General features: G+C 42.1%; 1 protein-coding gene and 1 pseudogene across 1 annotated transcript; one reads left to right on the top strand and one right to left on the bottom strand.

Annotated features, from left to right (window-relative positions):
* Window positions 1-4,408: 4,408 nt before the first annotated feature.
* On the bottom strand, window positions 4,409-4,500 carry LOC128476075 (uncharacterized; annotated as a pseudogene).
* Window positions 4,501-13,036: 8,536 nt separating this feature from the next.
* Window positions 13,037-17,713, top strand: RSRP1 (arginine and serine rich protein 1). Its single transcript, XM_053454713.1, has 5 exons — window positions 13,037-13,165; window positions 13,919-13,980; window positions 14,387-15,001; window positions 15,294-15,397; window positions 17,600-17,713. Exons 1-5 carry the CDS (start codon window positions 13,107-13,109, stop codon window positions 17,693-17,695), a joined length of 936 nt encoding a protein of 311 aa, XP_053310688.1. The 5' UTR covers window positions 13,037-13,106; the 3' UTR covers window positions 17,696-17,713.
* Window positions 17,714-19,400: the final 1,687 nt, after the last annotated feature.

Raw genomic sequence — 19,400 nt, 5'->3', positions numbered from 1 at the left:
CCCATTTAATACATATTCCCAGCCTGGATTTTTCTTCCCCATGTGCATAACCTTACATTTATCTGTGTTGAACCTCATCTGCCACGTCCCAGCCCAAGCCTCCAACCTATGCAGATCCATTTGTAATCGTGCACTGTCCTCTATTGTGTTAACCACGTTACAGAGCTTAGTATCATCTGCAAAGATTGATACTTTACTATACAATCCCTCTACAAGGTCATTGATAAATATATTAAAAAGAATAGGACCCAAAACTGACCCCTGTGGAACCCCACTAGTAACAGTCACCCACTCAGAGTATGTACCATTAATAACCACCCTCTGTTTCCTATCACTGAGCCAGTTACTTACCCACATACACACATTCTCCCCCAGGCCAAGCATTCTCATTTTATGTACCAGCCTTTTATGTGGCACCGTGTCAAATGCTTTGGAAAAATCAAGATATATGACATCCAGCGATTCACCCAGATCTAGTCTTGAGCTCCCCTCCTCATAAAAGCTGATCAGGTTAGTTTGCTGATATGGAGTCATACATTTATTTTCATTGAGATACTCCAAAATAGCATCTTTTAGGAAACCCTCAAACAGTTTACATACAACAGAAGTTAAACTAACAGGCCTATAATTCCCCGGGTCACTTTTTGTCCCCTTTTTGAATATTGGCACAACATTTGCTATGCGCCAGTCCTGGGGAACAGACCCTGTCACTATAGAGTCCTTGAATATTAGAAATAGGGGTCTGTCTATTACATTACTTAACTCCCTTAGTATTAAAATGGTAAATAGTGTGAAAGTTAGAAATGAGGAAGAAATGAGTAGCAAGCGACATCATCAAAAGGCATAGCATCATTCTGTTGTTGAAAGGCCCTTTTTTGAATCTCTTCGTAAACAGATATGCATCCTCAGCTCAATTAATGATCGAGGATTTATTGGTTATCACTGGTAAGGTTACAAAGTCGCTTATTGGTAAAGAGGGATGGATAGCCCTGCACAACTTGGCAAGAATACCTGGATCATGGGAAAAAGTGAAATACCTATTAATATCCACTAACAGGACCCCAGCATCACCCCTTATGCTATCTGCTAAGCCCAGTGGCATCTCCAGCTTTCATATTTAGGGGGGGCACATGGGGGGCAGGGACCAAAGTAGGGGGGCCAATTATAAAACGGTACATATACACTATATATATATATATATATATATATATATATATATATATATATATATATATCGTATTTGCCCTAATATAGGCCGCACTTTCCCCCCCACTTTAAGTCTTCGGGGTTTAGCGCAGGAATGCGCAATTCGTACCGCCCGATGCCCGGGACATGCAGTTCCGGGCGACAGGTGGCAGTGTAAGGATACAAATCCCCCGCAGTGCTGCAGGGGACCCGGATCCTACTCTCCGATATGCTCAAACAGCCTCCCCTGTCAGCACTTCCCACGGGGGAAGTGCCGGCACGGGAGATTGTCTAAGCGCACGTCTGCTCGATGTGCTTTAACAATATCCCTTGCCAGGACTTCCCACGGGGGTGGTGCCGGCAAGGGAGATTGTCAAAGCACATTATGCAGACGTGCCGGCAGTGGAGGTTGTTTATGCTTGCATCGCCGCAGCCGGTGAACGTCTGCGCGATGCGCTTTCACCGATAGTTGCCCACGCGTATCGCGCAGATGAGTGACAGCATATCTGAGGGACAGACTGGCAGCATATCTCGGGGGGGGCAGAGTGACAGCATATCTTGGGGAGCAGAGTGGCAGCATATCTCAGGGAGCAGAGTGGCAGCATATCTGGGGGGCAGAGTAACATATCTGCTGGGGCAGAGTGACATATCTGCTGGAGCAGAGTGACATATCTGGGTGCAGAGGGGCATATCTCCCTCCCTTCTGCCCTATCTACCCCCTCTCCCTCCCTATCTACTTCTTCTCACTCCCTATCTACCCCTCCTCACTTCCTACCCTCTCCCCCCTTTGAAGTTCACTTACCTTGTAGAAGTCCAGCGATGGGATCATGAGGCCTCTGTCTCCCTGTTCTGCCGAGGCACGCGCGGCTTCACTGATGAGCGCGACCAAGGCAGAGACCTCACGGAGAAGAGTGAGAGGCGCCAAACAGTAGTTCCTCAGGGTCCACTCGGCGCCTCTCTCTCCTCCGCATCTATTACAAAAAAAAAGATGGTGTTTCAATTGGGGGGCACACTGGGGGGCACAGCATGATGTAGGGGGGCCATGGCCCCCTCTGCCGACGTCACTGCTCATGATTTAGTGGTCTCTTGTGATCATGAATGCTGACATACCACACATATGTAGTATCTATGTGCTCAGGAGAAATGTTAAATTTTTAATTTGTGTTTTCTTACTTCATTCTGGGTAACCCAACGTAAAACATATATCCAAAAACGTGCCTGGCATGTAAAAAGGTAGACCACAAAGATTACTGTGTGCTACCTAGAAAGCTAAGTAGGATGTCTTTAAAATCCTCAAGGTGCTTTTAGGGAATATATTGTTTTATGAGGTTAAATTGGAAGGTGCTGGTGTGGAATTAGCTGCACGAGACAGGCCAATATGTTCTTAATGAGATTTCCTGTGCTGCCTAGTTTTTGAAAATAATAGACAGCAGTTTTATATGGTTCAATTGAAATGAGATACAGGCCCAGTAAAGTAATCTGAGAAAAGGCCAAATTTAAGAAATGCAATGTGCATGTTCCAATTTTGACCCCACAACATTTGAGAAACGTGACTTAGCCTACACATGCATCTGGGGGATGTGAAAAATGTTTTCTTTTTTGTTTCATCAATTTTGAAAGATATTGGTATCCAATCAGCTACATGGGACAGGCCAATATGTCGCTAATCAGATTCCCAATGCTGTCTAGTTTTTGGATGGGGTTAAATGGAAATGTAGGACCTCTAGTGTGTCTTAAATGAGACATGACAAAATTCCAGGTTTGAGAACTGAAATGGCATTTTACAGTTTTGACCCCACAACATTTAAGAAACATGACCTACTCATGCATGTGGGGTATTGCTGTACTAGAGAGGAGGGGTGAATACAAATCAAGATTATTATTTTTTGCTCTTTCACAAATCATTTTCTGTTAAATCCCAAACTGTGTGCTAGCCACCCTCTGAAACTAGTCTCCCGGCAGGAAGACTGGTTTCCTAAGATGTGTGCTACCCACCAGGTATTCAACCACACTTTGCCAGAAAGTTTATTAATTCGTATTTTTTACAATTATGCATGTGTTCCTTTGTATGTACCAAATATGTTTCTTGGGAGGTTGTTTCTTTCTTGGCCAAATGCTGGCATTTACCTGTTGAAATGTAAGCTCCTTTGTCCTGATCCCCTTCCCCTCTGGCATCCTGCAAGCCATTTTTCACCTGTCTCTTTCCTATCTTGTAGCTCTTCTGTTACATCCTAAACTGTGTGCTAGCCAGCTTCTGAAACCAAGCACTCAGTTACCCCTCCCTCTATTCATTTTACTTATACATCCTCCTTTTGTTTCTGTTACCCTTACTAATCCCGTAGATTGTAAGGTGATGAGCCAGGCCCTCAAATGCCCACTGTTCCTGCCAGGAACTTTGTGTAAAAGTACCATAAGGCTAGGTGGCAGGCTCATAGGTAGGGTTCTGTATGTGTTAACCCCTTAAGGACTGGGCTTCATTTTTCTTTTTGTACTCTTTGGCACTGAGGCAGTTTTAACACTTGTGCTCATGTTTAGCTGTAATTTTCTCCTCATCCATTTAGTGTACCCACACAAGTTATATGTTGTTTTTTTCAGGACAAGATGGGCTTTCTTCAGATAATTTACTATAGAAAAATAAAACATGATGTAAATGTGAATAAAAAACACCTTTTATGAATTTTATTTGAAAGATCTTTTACTCATCTACTCATCTTTTACTCATCTACAAGTAAAAAAACTGAAATAGATTCTACTATTTGTCCTGAATTTAGAAATACCCAATGTTGTTTTTTGTAAGTTATAGTAGCGTTTTACAATTTCCAAACCTTTTATTTCCAAGTTTGGTTCCTGCCTCCATTTCCTCTTTGGAACTTCTTTGATGCCAGTTAAGCCAATTTATCCCCATCAAACCATGTATTTTTGAAAACTAGACACTCCAAGGTATTTCAAATGCTGGTAATTTAACCGTTTCCATGCACTAATTATACAACCACACTTTGTCAAACTTTGTAATGTATACAAATTGTACTTTAGTTATAAACATACAGGTCCTGGTATGTGCTACTGTCAAACAACTCCCCAATATGTGTTCAGCAACATATCCTGAGTAAAGTGATACTCCACATGCATAGGTTTGTGAGGTTGTGTGAGGGCTAAAAGGTAACATTTGTGACATGCGTAATTCACTGTTTCAATTTGGAATTTTGACATCCGGTCAAAATTTTTTTGTACCCAACTTTCAGAAGGGGCAGGCTACAAGAAAGCTTGGCCTTTCTCCAAAAAGGGATTTGATCTAGCCAGTAGCGTACCTAGCGGGGGGCGGGGGGGGCGGTGCGCACCGGGTGCCGCTCATCAGGGGGGTGCCAACTTGCCGGCACCCGGCACCCCTCCAGAGACGGACAGTAATGTCCGCCGCAGGCTCGCAAGGGAGCGGTATCGGAGGTCTTTAACAGACCACCGGCTCCCTTGAGTGATTTTAAGCCGGTTCAAGGATCTCCCTTGAACCCGGCTTAAAATCACTCAAGGGAGCCGGAGGTCTGTTAAAGACCTCCGATACCGCTCCCTTGCGATCTGCACGGCAACAGCTGTTGTGCGCCGGGGCTTGTTGTCAGATCCCGGCGCACAACACTGAAGCCGCGCCCACCGCTGTCCGTGCCCTCTGACCCGGAAGAAGACAGAAGAATTGAAGAAGAAGAAGAGGAGAGAAGAGCAGGAAAAAGAGGCTGTAAGGAGAAAAGAGGAAAGGTAGGAAAGCATACAGTGAGAGTGGATTGGTGTATGTGTGTGGATTGGTATGTGTGTGTGGATTGGTATGTGTGTGTGGATTGGTATGTGTGTGTGGATTGGTATGTGTGTGTGGATTGGTGTATATGTGTGGATTGGTGTATATGTGTGGATTGGTGTATGTGTGTGGATTGGTGTATGTGTGTGGATTGGTGTATGTGTGTGGATTGGTGTATGTGTGTGGATTGGTGTATGTGTGTGTGGATTGGTGGATATGTGTGGATTGGTGTATATGTGTGGATTGGTGTATGTGTGTGGATTGGTGTATGTGTGTGGATTGGTGTATGTGTGTGGATTGGTGTATGTGTGTGAATTGGTGTATGTGTGGATTAGTGTATGTGTGGATTAGTATATGTGTGGATTGGTATGTGTGTGGATTGGTATGTGTGGATTAGTGTATGTGTGTGGATTGGTATGTGTGGATTAGTGTATGTGTGTGGATTGGTATGTGTGTGTGGATTGGTGTATGTGTGGATTAGTATATGTGTGGATTGGTATGTGTGTGTATTGGTATGTGTGTGGATTGGTGTATGTGTGTGTGGATTGGTGTATGTGTGTGTGGATTGGTGTATGTGTGTGTGGATGTGTGTGGATTGGTGTATGTGTGTGTGGATTGGTGTATGTGTGTGTGGATGTGTGTGGATTGGTATGTGTGTGTGGATTGGTGTATGTGTGTGTGGATGTGTGTGGATTGGTATGTGTGTGTGTGTGGATTGGTGTATGTGTGTGGATTGGTGTATGTGTGTGGATTGGTGTATGTGTGTGGATTGGTGTATGTGTGTGTGGATTGGTATGTGTGTGTGGATTGGTATGTGTGTGTGGATTGGTATGTGTGTGTGGATTGGTATGTGTGTGGATTAGTATATGTGTGTGGATTGGTATGTGTTTGTGGATTGGTGTATGTGTGTGGATTGGTATGTGTTTGTGGATTGGTATGCGTGTGGATTGGTATGCGTGTGGATTGGTATGCGTGTGAGAGTGATGGGTGTTATGCTGTACCATTTCCAATGTATTTTTCATTATATAATTATGCTCTAAAGTACATCATAACTCCCATCACTCTATACTGTTCCATGCACAGTTCCTTGCACCCCCACCGCAGGACTCCTGAAAGGTAAGTGAACTTCAAAGAGGGAGAGGGTAGATAGTTAGGAGGAGTAGATAGGGAGAAGGGAGTGAGAAGGGGTAGATAGGGCAGAAGGGAGCGAGAAGGGGTAGATAGGGCAATCATACTCCTATCATGCCAAGTCTGCGAGTGCCTCCTGGAATCTGGGTATGCCTGGGCATGATAGGAATGTGATTGCTGTTAACAATTATATATATATATATATATATATATATATATTGTTATTTAATGTTTTGTCCTATTTTGGTGTGTTACTTACTTTAAATTTAAATAAAAGTGTTATATTTTTTATGGTGTGTGTGTGGGGGGGTCATATTCAGTTTCGGCCAGGTAGTTTTAAAGTGTGTGTGTGTGGGGGGGTGCCACATACAGGATCCGCTCCGGGTGCCAAATACTCTAGGTACGCCCCTGGATCTAGCACCATTAAGCAAACCCTTAGCCACAGAACAGACACAGGGGACACTGGTCAGTGCAAATAAAGGCTCATAAAAATGGTGCAGGAACAAAAAAATTAAAAATTGGCAGCTGTGTGGTACAGCTTGAAGCAGTTACCAATGCAGAGTGCAGGTTTTCCAGTGCAATCTGGACAGTAGAACGTGGTGTCCTTTCTTTGCCCCTGCTGTAGCATACCCTGTATCTTTTTGGGGGATTCTGCTGTAGGAGGAATTCTAAAAATAAAATGGGTAGCCCCAATTTGGTTAGACTCCATTGCAACCTTCTTGTACCAGGCCTTTATCTTCCTCATTATGAGGTAGGACTGTAGGAGCTGATCTCACAGATCGACCCCACCCATGTTCTTGTTATAGGCCCTGATGCACACTGGCTTTCTAGTGACCCCAGCACTGCCACGGAGAGAAACATCCACAGTTCTCTCATCGTGGATGGTGCTCAGCATGCACACTTCTTTTCTGTCCATGAACTTCAATGTCAAGACCTCCACTTGACATAGAGCTGAGGTCTCCCCCTTTCGTAGTCAGGATCATGCCAGTTGTTGTGGGAAACCCACGCGGTTCTTTCTTATAGTACCGCAAGCTACCGTGTCAAAACAACACAGCAGCTTGAACAATGGGACGCTTTTATAAAAGTTGTCACCATACAAGTGGTAGCCTTTGTTTATAAGGGAGAATATTAGATCCCAAACAATCTTGGCACTGGTTCCCAGATGCTCTGGGCAACCTGGAGGGTCAAGGTATACCCAGCCTCGCTCTCGCAGAGCTTATACAATTTTACTCCATACCTGGAGGGTTTGGAGGGAATACACTGCTTGAATCCCAATATTTCTTTATACTTCATCAGGGATTCATCCACGCAGATATTCCTTCCAGGTATATAAGCCTCTGCAAACCTGAGAACGAGATGGGTAATCAAGGGGCGGATTTTATACAGCCTGTCAAACTGGGGGCACAGGCTGTTATCGCTAAAATGCATGAAATGAAGGACCATTTCATACCTTCTACCCATCGACTGGGTGTAAATGGGGGTACTAAGGATGGGGCTGGTGCTCCAATAGAAGCGGATGGAGGTCTTTTTTATAATTTCCATTAGCATACTTAATGCCCAGAATTTAAGAAATTCTTGCACATCAATGGTGGTCCATGGCTGCTTTGCAAAATAAGAGTCAGGGCTAGCAGCACGGTACTGCTGGGCATAAAGGTTGGATTGGGAGACAATGTTTCACAAGACATCTTCTCTCCAAAAAATTTGCACAAACTACAATGGAGTAAATCATGTAAAATCAATATTGATGCCAGGAATTGCAGTAAAAGGAAGGAATAGTTGGCTTATACCTATTATGTGCTACCCACTCCTCGGGTGCACTGCCACCACTACTTGTGTAAGTAGAGTAAGAAAAAATATCCTACTGCTATGGGATCAATCCCTAAGCAATGATTTACAGCAAAGGAGGGGTTAATGGCAGCTAAAAATAATATAAAATAAGCCCTGAAAAAATGTGGCTAAAAATAAGTGCACAAACAGCAAAAAAGTGCTGATGTGCAATATCACTGCCTATGCCAGGGGCGTCCAACATGCGGCCCGCGTGAGATCGGCAGCCAGGATCACAAGCTCTGCCGCTTACTTGTGGGAAGGTCTATTCTCTGCTCCAGTCCTGTCTCCTCTGTGGGGAGAACGAGGGAGGCTGCACCCCCTGCTGAAGTCTGTGAGCGGCATCGAGAGCTGTAGTAGGTAAGGGGGTGGGGGAGGTTGTTTGAATGAATATGCCTGTGAGGGAATGAATGTGTGAATGAATGAGTATATGAATGAATGAGTGTGTGATAGCATGGATGTGTAAGTGCTGGAACCTAGGCATGATGGGACTGTGATTGCTGTTAGCAATCACATTCCTATCATGCTAAGTCAGCCAGTACATGCTGAAACCTGGCTAGCTGCCTCCCTTGTGTATTGATGCTGCCAGCAGTATGGGGTCTGCACTTACAGCCACCCTGTACCAGCATGTACTGGCTGACTTGGCATGATAGGAGTGTGATTGCTAACAGCAATCTGCTAACAGCAATCACAGTCCCATCATCAGGTTCCAGCATTTATTGGTTGCCTGGGTATAAAAAGAGTGTGTTTGCTATTAGCAATCACACTCCTATCATGCCAAGTCAGCCAGTACATGCTGAAACCTGGCTAGCTGCCTCCCTTGTGTATTGATGCTGCTAGCAGTATGGGGTCTGCACTTACAGCCACCCTGTACCAGCATGTACTGGCTGACTTGGCATGATAGGAGTGTGATTGCTTACAGCAATCTGCTGTTAGCAATAACACTCCTATCATGCCAAGTCATATTGTTGATTTTTTTGTCCAATTGTGGTGTGTTACTTTTAATAAAAGTGTGGTTACACACAAAAATTGGACAAAAATTACTGGTACAATGCCCAGCCAACCAGTACATACTGGAATCTGGGTATGCCTGAGATTGCTGTTAACAATCATAATATATCATTTTTTTGTACAATTTTGGTGTGCAACTTACTTTTATTAAAAGTATGTGGGGGGTCATTTTCAGTTTTGGCTAAGTGAACCCTGAATTTTCGGTTTTGGTCCAGAATTTTCATTTCGGTGTATCCCTAAAATAAATAGAACTATTTTATTTTTACTTATCCAAAATCCTGAATTTGTAGTCACAAAACTTTCTAGGCCCAGAATTCAGTGAGAGGAAAAGTAAAGGTTTTGTGTCATTTACTTTATTTTAATCTACATATTTTATTAAAGGCCATATTTTCACACAGTGAAAAATGAGTGCGGCCCACACGTATACAAGTCTGATGAAGTGGCCCACTGCAGAAAAAACTTGGACACCCCTGGCCTATGCAGTGATCAACAGTAAAGAAGGGGTTAAAATAAAAAGAGGGGTTCTTATAAGAGCCTTTGTGGGGACCTTTTTTATAATATTTTTATAAAAGTATACCTGTTTTACCACACGATTTGTCTCTCACCCTCACTAAAAGCAAGTGATGAAGGGAGGCAGATCTTTACCGGTCAAAGGCAATGTACTGGGCAAATCTAGATCACTCTGAGTGATCGTAAGGCTTGGGGTGTCAATCACTGGATGCCGATGAGTGACTAAAGCATTTTGTAATTGCTTCTGAGGCTATTTCCATATGGCCATACCTGGGAGCTTCTGGACTTCGGCTATCTGGAGCCTTCCCTTGAAGGACGCGGCCAGGACTGCCCACTGACGTCAGGTATTTAAATGGAAAATAGGCGGGTAGCGGGGTCTTGACATCCCTACAGGGGATATCCTGTCCTCCGATGAGGCACAGACGCTGCAATCTCTAGGCATGTCTGTGAGGACCTGCATAGAGATCACAGTGTGATCGGTGCAGGGGGATCGCGGGTTATTCATTTAAAATAAAAATAATTAAAAAAATCATTAAAATAATATAAATAATAAAAAATTAAGTGAGCTAAGTGATGTCATTGTGACATCATTGGCATTAATAACATGTTCAAGAGGTCCCTAAGAGGACCTCTATTTAAAAAAATATATATATTGTGACAAACCCTATAGCATGAGGGCCATACATGTCACTTTTAGGGGTCCTAAGCACAGTCCTCTAGGGCTATCAGAGTCAGGAACAGCTGCTTTGAACAAAACAGCGCTTTAGTTTAACCGCTTAAACCCCAAAAACCAAATCATAAAAAGAAAACCTAGCTCCCAATTGGAGCCCTGTCTAACTGAACTATGCTGGTCCACACTGACCAGCCTAATCACCCACTATCTCAACCTCCCAGCCAGACCCAGCTACGCCAGGCTCTGGAAAACCTCCCCCAGACAACACACAAAATGTCCAGGCAGGTATTGCCTCACTTGGCTCAGGGATGGTCCTCTTGTGCAGGGCCTCTCCTTGCCCTGGGAGCTCAGGGGAACTTCCTCTTCCCCCAACAGTCTCTCTGAGTATCAGGCTCCAGGGGTTTTTAATGTCCAGCACCTGTGCCTGATGCCGACGCCATAGGAATCCTGGACCGGATCCTGCAGATTTCTTGCCTTCTGGAAAACCTGGTGTGGAATTTCCACAGAATGGGTGAATGGAGCATTGGCCCACCCTGCTCTCCAATTGCTCCACCCCAGGGACTCATTGTTGATAGCACCTGTACCCAAATGCCAAAATAAGCATCTCCCTGGGGTTTACACCGTCACAATATATATAAAAAATACAAAAAATAAAAAATTATTTATAAAAAAGATAATAAAAATGTTTTAAAAAAACTTACATCCTATTGCCCTAGCACATCTACCGAGTATAACCCTCCTGCCCCCGTTCACAACCCCTAAACCCGTTAAGCCATAATCATAACAATGCTACAAAAAATGTACACCTTATAGTATGTTCCCTATAATGGCTGGGAAACTATGGAAAATCTATATAAATTAGGTATTTCTGAAATCAGGACACCTGAATTGATAAACTTAGAGGGGATTTTCCCTCACTTTATGAGGATTCAGAAGATTTTAAAAAAAATTAGGTGTTTTTTTTCAAAACAGTATAGTTCACATGGGTACATATTCGCAGGAAAAGAAAATAATCGCTGAACTGACATAGCGCAAAAATAGCAAAATTGAGGTACCAAAAACCCCTGGGATTGAAGGTGTTAATATAGATTTGTTATGCATGTTTTAACTACCTCATTTAAATTGTACAGAGATGTGTAATTTCTTACCATCTAATAAACAAAAGATAATATAATATACACTCTCAAGAAAACAAGGTGCAACTGCAAATTTGCTTTTTTTTTGTTACAGACGGTGTTGGTGTGGAATAGGCCCCTAATCAAATTCCCTGTGCTGTCTAGTTATTGAAAATACCGTATTTGCCCGAATATAGGCCGCACTTTTCCTCCCACTTTAAGTCTTTAAAGTGGGGGTATGGCCTATATTCGGGGTTTAGCGCAGGAATGCCCAATTCGTATCACCCGACGCCCGGGACATGCAGTTCCGGGCGCCAGGCAGGCAGCAGGGTTAGGATACAGATCCCCCGCAGCGCTGCAGACGACCTGCATCCTACTCTCTGATACGCTGAGACAGCCTCCCCTGCCAGCAGACGTAAACAACCTCCGCTGGTATGTCTGCTCCATGTGCTTTAACAATCTCCCTCGCCGGGACTTCCCACGGGGGGGGAGTGCCGGCAAGGGAGATTTTTAAAGCACATCGTGCAGATGTGCCAGCAGCAGAGGTTGTTCATACTCGCATCACCGCAGCCGGTGAACGTCTGCGCGATGTACGTTAACAATCTTCCTTGCCGGCACTTTCCACAGCAGAAGTGCCAGCACCGGAAGTTTTCCACGCATATCGCCCAAATATCTAGGGAGCAGAGTGGCAGCATATTTCGGGGGGCAGCTTATCTGGAGGGGGGGCAGAGTGGCAGCATATCTCGGGAGAACAGAGTGACGGCATATCTCGGGGGAGCAGAGTGGCAGCATATGTGGGGGAGCCGAGTGGCAGCATATCTGGGGGAGTGGAGTGGCAGCATATCTGGGGGAGCGGAGTGGCAGCATATCTGGGGGAGTAGAGTGGCAGCATATCTGGGGGAGCAGAGTGGCAGCATATCTGGGGGAGCAGAGTGGCAGCATATCTGGGGGAGCAGAGTGGCAGCATAATTTTTTTTTTAAAATACAGTGAGTTAGAATACTGTTTTACTGTTCCACTAATGTGTATTTTTTCTAAAAATCTAAATTTTTCTTTAAAAAAAAGCCAATACGGTATATACCCATGCATGTGGGGTATTCCTGTACCCAAGTGTTCACATGCCTCTAGTAAAATACAAAAAACCTTTTTCTAGCTGCTATTCGGGCCCAACTCCCAGCATAACTTTTTAAAAGATCTTGTTTAGAAACAGCAATACACATCATTCCTATTTTACCTTGCATTTACCAAAATAAATTAAATTTCCAGGCAAATGAGGTGTTACCAAAATAAGGACAAACACCTAAATGCATTTAGGAGGTAATTTGCACTGGCTATTTATTTAGCACAAACATGGCCGGTCCTGAAGGGGTTAATAACGAAAGTTACAGAGAAAAAAAATATATTTTTTTTTTAGAGAGAACCGGTGGATACCCTAACAGCAAATTAAGCAGTGCTTTACACAGGTTACGTGTACAATAAGCACAAACCGAAAAGGGGTAAACCTGCACTGACAAGGTTTCAATACATATTATTATTATTATTATTATTATTATTATTACCACCACCACGACCACGACCAACTTTAATAACAAAGCCCGCCCTATTTCTTCTAAGATCCAGATTCCAGAATGTTCTTCTCATACCCCCAACGCTCCACCCTTCAGATGCAATTAAGAGATTAACTACCATATCAACCAATTACAGTTGGCTACGCCCTCCTTTTCTACCAGTGAGCGTTCACCTCGCTCCGCCTCCTTGGTGAGCTTCTGTTTGAGTAAAGTGTTCGGGAAAATTCCATCGCCCCAGTTAGTTGACTGTAGATCGCCGAGGAGATTGTTTTCCTTATTTGTTTTCTTGGGTTTTCGTCGCGCAATTTCCGAAATGACTCGGACCGTCGGGTTAGATATTTCGGAGTCGGGTTTTGTCCCCTCGAACCGCGGGTATGTATTTAGATGCGTAAGTCTGTTTTTTTCTCGCTGAGGCATTTTTTTTAATAACGTTTATTTTAGTGGTAAAATGCTTTTACTGTCGGTTTTATCATGGTTGGAATGGCTAAAGAGGTAAAATAATGTATGGGGTGCACCTACGTAGGCGTTCCCGTCATCTTGTTTTCATGTTTCTCAAACCCGCATATACTTTATACGGTGTTTTCTGTGGTTAAAAAAAGCGGAAAGTGGAGTGAGGCATTTTTGACATGTCAAATGACTTAATCGTGAACTTCGTTGAATGTCTTCATGAGCTTCGGTGGTGTGTTGTGTAATGCGGCTCTGATCTACTGTCATTTTTCCTCTTGTCTGCATGGGGTTAGCTGACAGCTGGCTGTTGTGTAATGGCGGACGGAAGCAGTGTCCGCCATTTCGTGCACAGTCAGGCCGATTTCTTTGCTTGGCTTCAAATGTTCCCCAATTGAGAGAGGAGGAGTTGATTTGTGTGGTAAACTGCGTTTAGCACGGAAACAATCTAGTACCATCTTAAAGGTGATATTTTTTCCTAAAGTTAATGCGTGTTAATTCCATATTAACGTAAATATGCTGAGTTCTTATCCTAAATTAAAACGGCTGAGAGCTTCAACCTCTCTGCTGGACGCAGTCTGCATATCAATTCAGTACTTACACAAACGTATTCAGAATTAAGTTTACTTATGAAAAGTAGTTTGATTTCATTGTCTAATGTTTTTTTTTCTTTCCTCGTAGAAACGATGCTGATGTAGAGTTGATTATGCAGAACCAACAAAGCTATAGTGAGAAAATAAATGGTGAGTACAGGGGATGTACAACACTTATTTTTTGGGAGCAACTGCTGCAGTTGTTAATAATCCAGACGTTGTATTGTGAGACCCTTGACTTCTTAAAAGCTGTTAATCACCAAAATGGAGATTTTAAAGCGACTGTGGTATTTCTTTAAAATGCCGTGGCTATTCTGCGTCAGAATTTAAAGTAGTTTCTCTAATTTTAAGGACCCAGTTAGAAAGGTTTAGGATCCTAGAATGCTAAGAGTAAATAGACTACAAATTAGAAAGTCATGGCTATTTATGTTTTTCTTTTAATTTTGATCATTTTCTTACTGTCATCCTTTTATTTGCCTTGTCCTCTTCAGCTTGCTAGTGTACTGTCTGAAATTCCTAACATTCAACATTAAAAGTTTTGGTTTTCTCTCCTCAGTGGACAAAGACAAAAGCAGTGGTGCCTTTGCGAATGAGGCAAAGCGTCGAACCAGTGAAATGACCAATTTTATGGATGATCTCACCTTAAGTTCTCCAAAAGATAGAAAGTCTCGCTCAAGATCTAAAACGCATTCCAGCAAGCAGAAGTCAACCTCCAGATCCTCTTCACGTAGCTCTGAGTCAGATTCCAGCTCTTCACGATCAAGGTCAAGGAGTTGGAGCAGGTCACGTTCTCGTGACAGAAAATATAGACATAAGAGATCAAGACGTTCACAATCGTATTCAAGAAGCCACTCCAGGTCTTATTCCAGGAGCCGCTCCAGGTCTTACTCTAGAAGCCGCTCCAGGTCCTATAGCCCTCGTCAGAGAAAAAGATATTCTTCTGCTTACAGAAGGTACTACCGTTCGCCACCTCGGTACAGATCACGTAGCAGATCACATTCTCGACTGGGGTCATATCGCAGAAGCTGTCGTTCAAGGAGCCGCTCAAGGTCTCGTGGCAGAAGGTACTATGGCTTTGTAAGGCGGCCTTACTCTCCTACATTCAGAAGCTGGAGGAGCAGATCAAGAACCAGATCCCGCAGCAGGACCCCGCTCAGATTAAGTGAAAAGGGTATGTCACTTCCCCAAATCATGTGTGGTGTTTACAAAGTGTGGACTGTTTGTACAAAAAAACCCCACCTTTATAACAGTGGAAGCAACCACCTTAGTTTGAGTCTGCGTTGTTACCCTTCCTAGTAATGTTTGATTTAAATTCATCAAAGGGAGAGGTCAGTGTAGTTGTGGTGTAACTCCACAACTTTCTGTGAAGATATTTATGTACATATGTTCTTGCCTATCGCATTTACCATATTGCAGGTTTGTCTCCCTAGTGGATGTGTTTAATTTCCTTTTTTCCCCCTCAGAAAAGCTGCAGCTGTTGGAAATTGCCAAAATGAATGCTTCCAAGGCGCTAGGAAAAGAGGTGGAGCTTCCAGAGAGTCTCAAGGACTTACAGAAGCATTCAGAGGTATGTTAACTAATTTAAGACTGTTGATGTCAAAACAGGTAATAGTTGCTAGGTTTACTATATCTCTGTTAATCTCCTAATGTATCAGTCTTGCATGTTCTATAACAGGTTATGCTGTGTAAGCCAATTTCATAAAAAGCTTGAGTTGGGAGAATCTCTAGTAGAGCAGGTCTCCCCTCCTACATTGTAGATGGAAAGAACTTTATTGCTAAGCAAGGATTGTGTGCTGCACTGTTCCTTAAGGAGCCCCATTACATAAGTTATGGTGGGTAAAGGTGATGGAAACCTTTCCACTTAAATTTAAGGGGTAGTAGAAGTATTAAGCACTCCATGTATAAAGTGGATATAGAGGCAAAGGTGATAATTGTTAACCTTATTTGCATGCGCCTACCCAGAATCCCTTGTGGTTGTGGCAGCACCATGAGATTTCTGAGGGAAATGCAAGCCGTCTGGCTTGTTCTTAAGCAGTCGGATCCGCTTTGCCTCCCTGCATGGGATGTTAACGCTGGCTGCTAGTAAATTTTAAGTCTGTTTTATCAAAGGGAATTACCTTGGCAACAGTTGAAAGTGCATTTGTTTTCCTACACTTCATTACAAAATGTAATTTTGCCCCTGATTATTGTAAAATTGATTCTTCAAACAATCAATATCTAGCACCAAATGATTATCCACAGCTAGGTAAATGTGCTGGGGTGTATATATAAAATGTTGTGTAGCTATCAATGATCTCAATGATCATGTGTATCATGCATAATAGCACTGAAATTGCCATTCAACAATGGCCAGAGAGCTCCTGGTGTTCTTCCTCTATTGTTGATGAGTTAGTCTCCTAGTGGTGTCTAACCAACTGCTAAATGTAAATAGGACCAGCTTTTTGTCTAAAGCTAACCTGGTTGTTTAAGCAACTGGATCTCAAATTATCCAAATGTAAATACTAGCGGAACTCACTTGTGCTTTAAATCTGACCTAAAAAGCAGTGGTGCAGGAATGAAATTCGTATTAACACACAACTGAAAATGCAGCTAAGTGTGCAGTTTAAATGCTTTATTTCTGTTTTCATAGAAATGGATGTGAACTCCAGCCTTTGAGGATAAGAAGCAGGTGGTAATGTTTTGATTGTGTATAGGTATTCTTGATTTTTGGTATAAACTAAGCACCCAGTTTTGGGTAGTCCTACTAACAGACACCAGGTAAACAGTAGATGGTGTCTGGATTACTAACTTTTTTTTTTTTATTTTTGTATTTTTTCCTTGGAGCGTGCTCTAAAAACAAAACGCACAAAGCAAATGTGCGTTCTTATGCTACTTTGTATCTGTTGCATGCTGGAAACAGTAGTGAGGTAAACCTAGATGATCCAGAACTAAATTTAAAGCCACTTTTTCCTCCTTGTGGGGTTTTCATTTTTACGGATAGGTAGATAGATATCTATTATAAAAAAAAAAAAGGCAAATAAAGCTGGAGATGTTTTGGAAACGGTACAGGTAATCATGATTTATTAACTTAACTATGTTCCAGATGTTTGACTGTGATGAAGAAGAGGCCTGCAACCATGCAGATAAGTTAACAATGCTGCTGAAATGGTGCCTTTGGTCTTACCTATAACAAGTCATTAGCAAAGTCTACCTTGCTCATTTATTGTCATCAATTCTTTATGTATACCATGGTTGTTTGCTGCATAAAACTCAATTAAATGGTACATAGGCAGTTCATTTTTAAGTGGTTCAATCTCCTTAAAGGGGAAATCCCCCCATTTTGTGAGTAATATAATGGCGCTGAGTCTCAAATCATCCAGAGACCTAATAGTCTCCTGAAAGTAACCTACAATATTACATTGTTGGCAGCCTCCAGTTAAAGGAAAGGCATATAAAAGAAATGTTGTAATTGGGTAATGCAAGCCTATGCTACCCCCACCACCCCACGGGACTTCCTCTTTAAGGTATCTTGTAGTGAAGCAATGAAAACTGAGATAAATTTGCTGTTTGTAACTTGTTCAATGCAGCTGTGAAGAGGTGAAACTGTTCCAAGTTAAGAACTACTTAAGGGTAAATATGCGTTTTATTTCATGTTTAAAACAGTGCAGTCCTAGAACTAGACATCCATTTTTTTTATTAAAAAAAGTGATTTTTCATTCCTCATTTTTCAAAAAAAAATCCACTTAAGAAAGAAGCTTGCTTTTAACTTATCGGTTCCTCTGTTTTGCAGCATTCTGAGGATGTGAAAAGAAGCCAAAGTGACAGGTCTCATTCCAAGAGTCGCAGTTCTAGCCATGCTGTAAGTTGTGAAATTATGAATGCATAAGAATGGTTAACTTGCTCCCCCCCTCTTGCAGCATTAAATTGTGATGATTAAACTTAAGACAGTGTTCATAGCAATACTTTGGCCATGTGCAACTCAATTGAACAACTATTCTGGTGAGGTTCCCCACCCCGTTCTCTTAAATTTTATGATGTTACTCTTATTATGGTGTTTACTGATGAGAATCCTATATATCGCTGTCAAGACTTACAATTTTTTTCTTTTGTGTACACAGGTTGATGCGGCCAAAACTGAAAAGAGCATAGAGACTGGCAAAGAACAAAAACTTGAAGTTAAACATAAAAGTCCATACATGCTGTGGCGTCCCGTGACAAATGAGGCTAAATCATTCTCTAATAGCTTGTCACCCAAACGTGCACATACCAGCAGAGTGCGGTGATGTGTTTTCTGTTTTGTTTTTTTATATATGGACTGGTTGGAAACTTAAGAGTGAAAACTCTGTAAGGAAGCTAAAACGTCTAATGACTTAAGCATAGCATTCAGGTATTTTGTAACAGATCATTATGATGTAAAAGCAAATGAAACTTAGTTATTTAGTAAATGTTTTTGTAAAAAAAACAAAAAAAAAAACGTTGACATTGAATAATAGGTTTTATTTTTCAGATGTGGCAATACACCTGATGGGACACCAGAATGCAGGTGGGAATGCTCTGTAAATAGTTGTACAGATAATTATATATATTTTTTGTCTACAGGTGTGAGGTAATTTCAAGTATATAACAAATTAAGCATAAACTTTTGTTCCCCAATCATGGGCATCATGCTCAATCATTGAGTTTTCTTTGTTTTGCATTCTACAATTTCTGCCTGTGTACTGTTATTACCAGCAAATTTCTATGTTTGTCAATAAAGGTTGAAACATAATTTCTTGTCATTTCATTTCGGGGTGGCATTATTATAATTTTTTTTTTTTGGACATGGATTTGAAAGGGTAACAGAGGAAACAAAAGCTAGAATTTCAGACTAGTTTAGTAATTGGAATTTTACTGCAATATATTACTTGGATCACAAAGAACTCATGTGCAATGCACTGGCTATGTGGCGTATGTTGGAATATAAATGAGTAACATAAATGCATATCAAAGGAAAACGCATAGTTCCAGTTCTGGATTTATAACTTTGAGGTGCCAGTTCCTTTGCAATTTTGATGAGTGCTGTTTGCAGTGACAAGGCCAGCAATGCTGCAAGTGTAGGAAACGCCAATTAATACTTTCGCAATGTTGCCACCGTGGGTGATGGGAAGTAAGCACCTTTATAAACAGGCTGTACTACATTCTATGGTTTTTGGATACTTCTCACTGTGGCTTTGCTTATGAAGCAGGTTCTTTTTGGCTGAAAATTTTCAAACAAAATTTGAGCCAATCAACAGCAATTTCTAAATGCTGAATAAAATGGAAAGTGGTGGCAGATAAGAACCGTTCAGCCCACCTAAGTCTGCTCAACGTATGAATATTTCCCTTAGTCACTGGTCTTATATCTAGCTTAGCCTTATGCCTATCCAATGCTTGCTTAAACGCTTCCACTGCATTAACATCTACAACTTCTAGAAGATTATTCGATGCATCTACTGCTCTTTCAGTAAAGTAATATTTCTTGATGTTACTTATAAACCTTTACCCCCTACCGGCTTATGACTATGTCCTCTCCTTGTGGCAGTGTTTTCCCTTTTAAATAAACTCTCCGTTTA

The sequence above is a fragment of the Spea bombifrons genome, chromosome 2 (genome assembly GCF_027358695.1).
Source record: "Spea bombifrons isolate aSpeBom1 chromosome 2, aSpeBom1.2.pri, whole genome shotgun sequence".
NCBI lineage: Eukaryota > Metazoa > Chordata > Amphibia > Anura > Pelobatidae > Spea > Spea bombifrons.
Note: the sequence above shows the minus strand (reverse complement) of the source record. Positions and strands in the feature narration are given on the sequence as shown.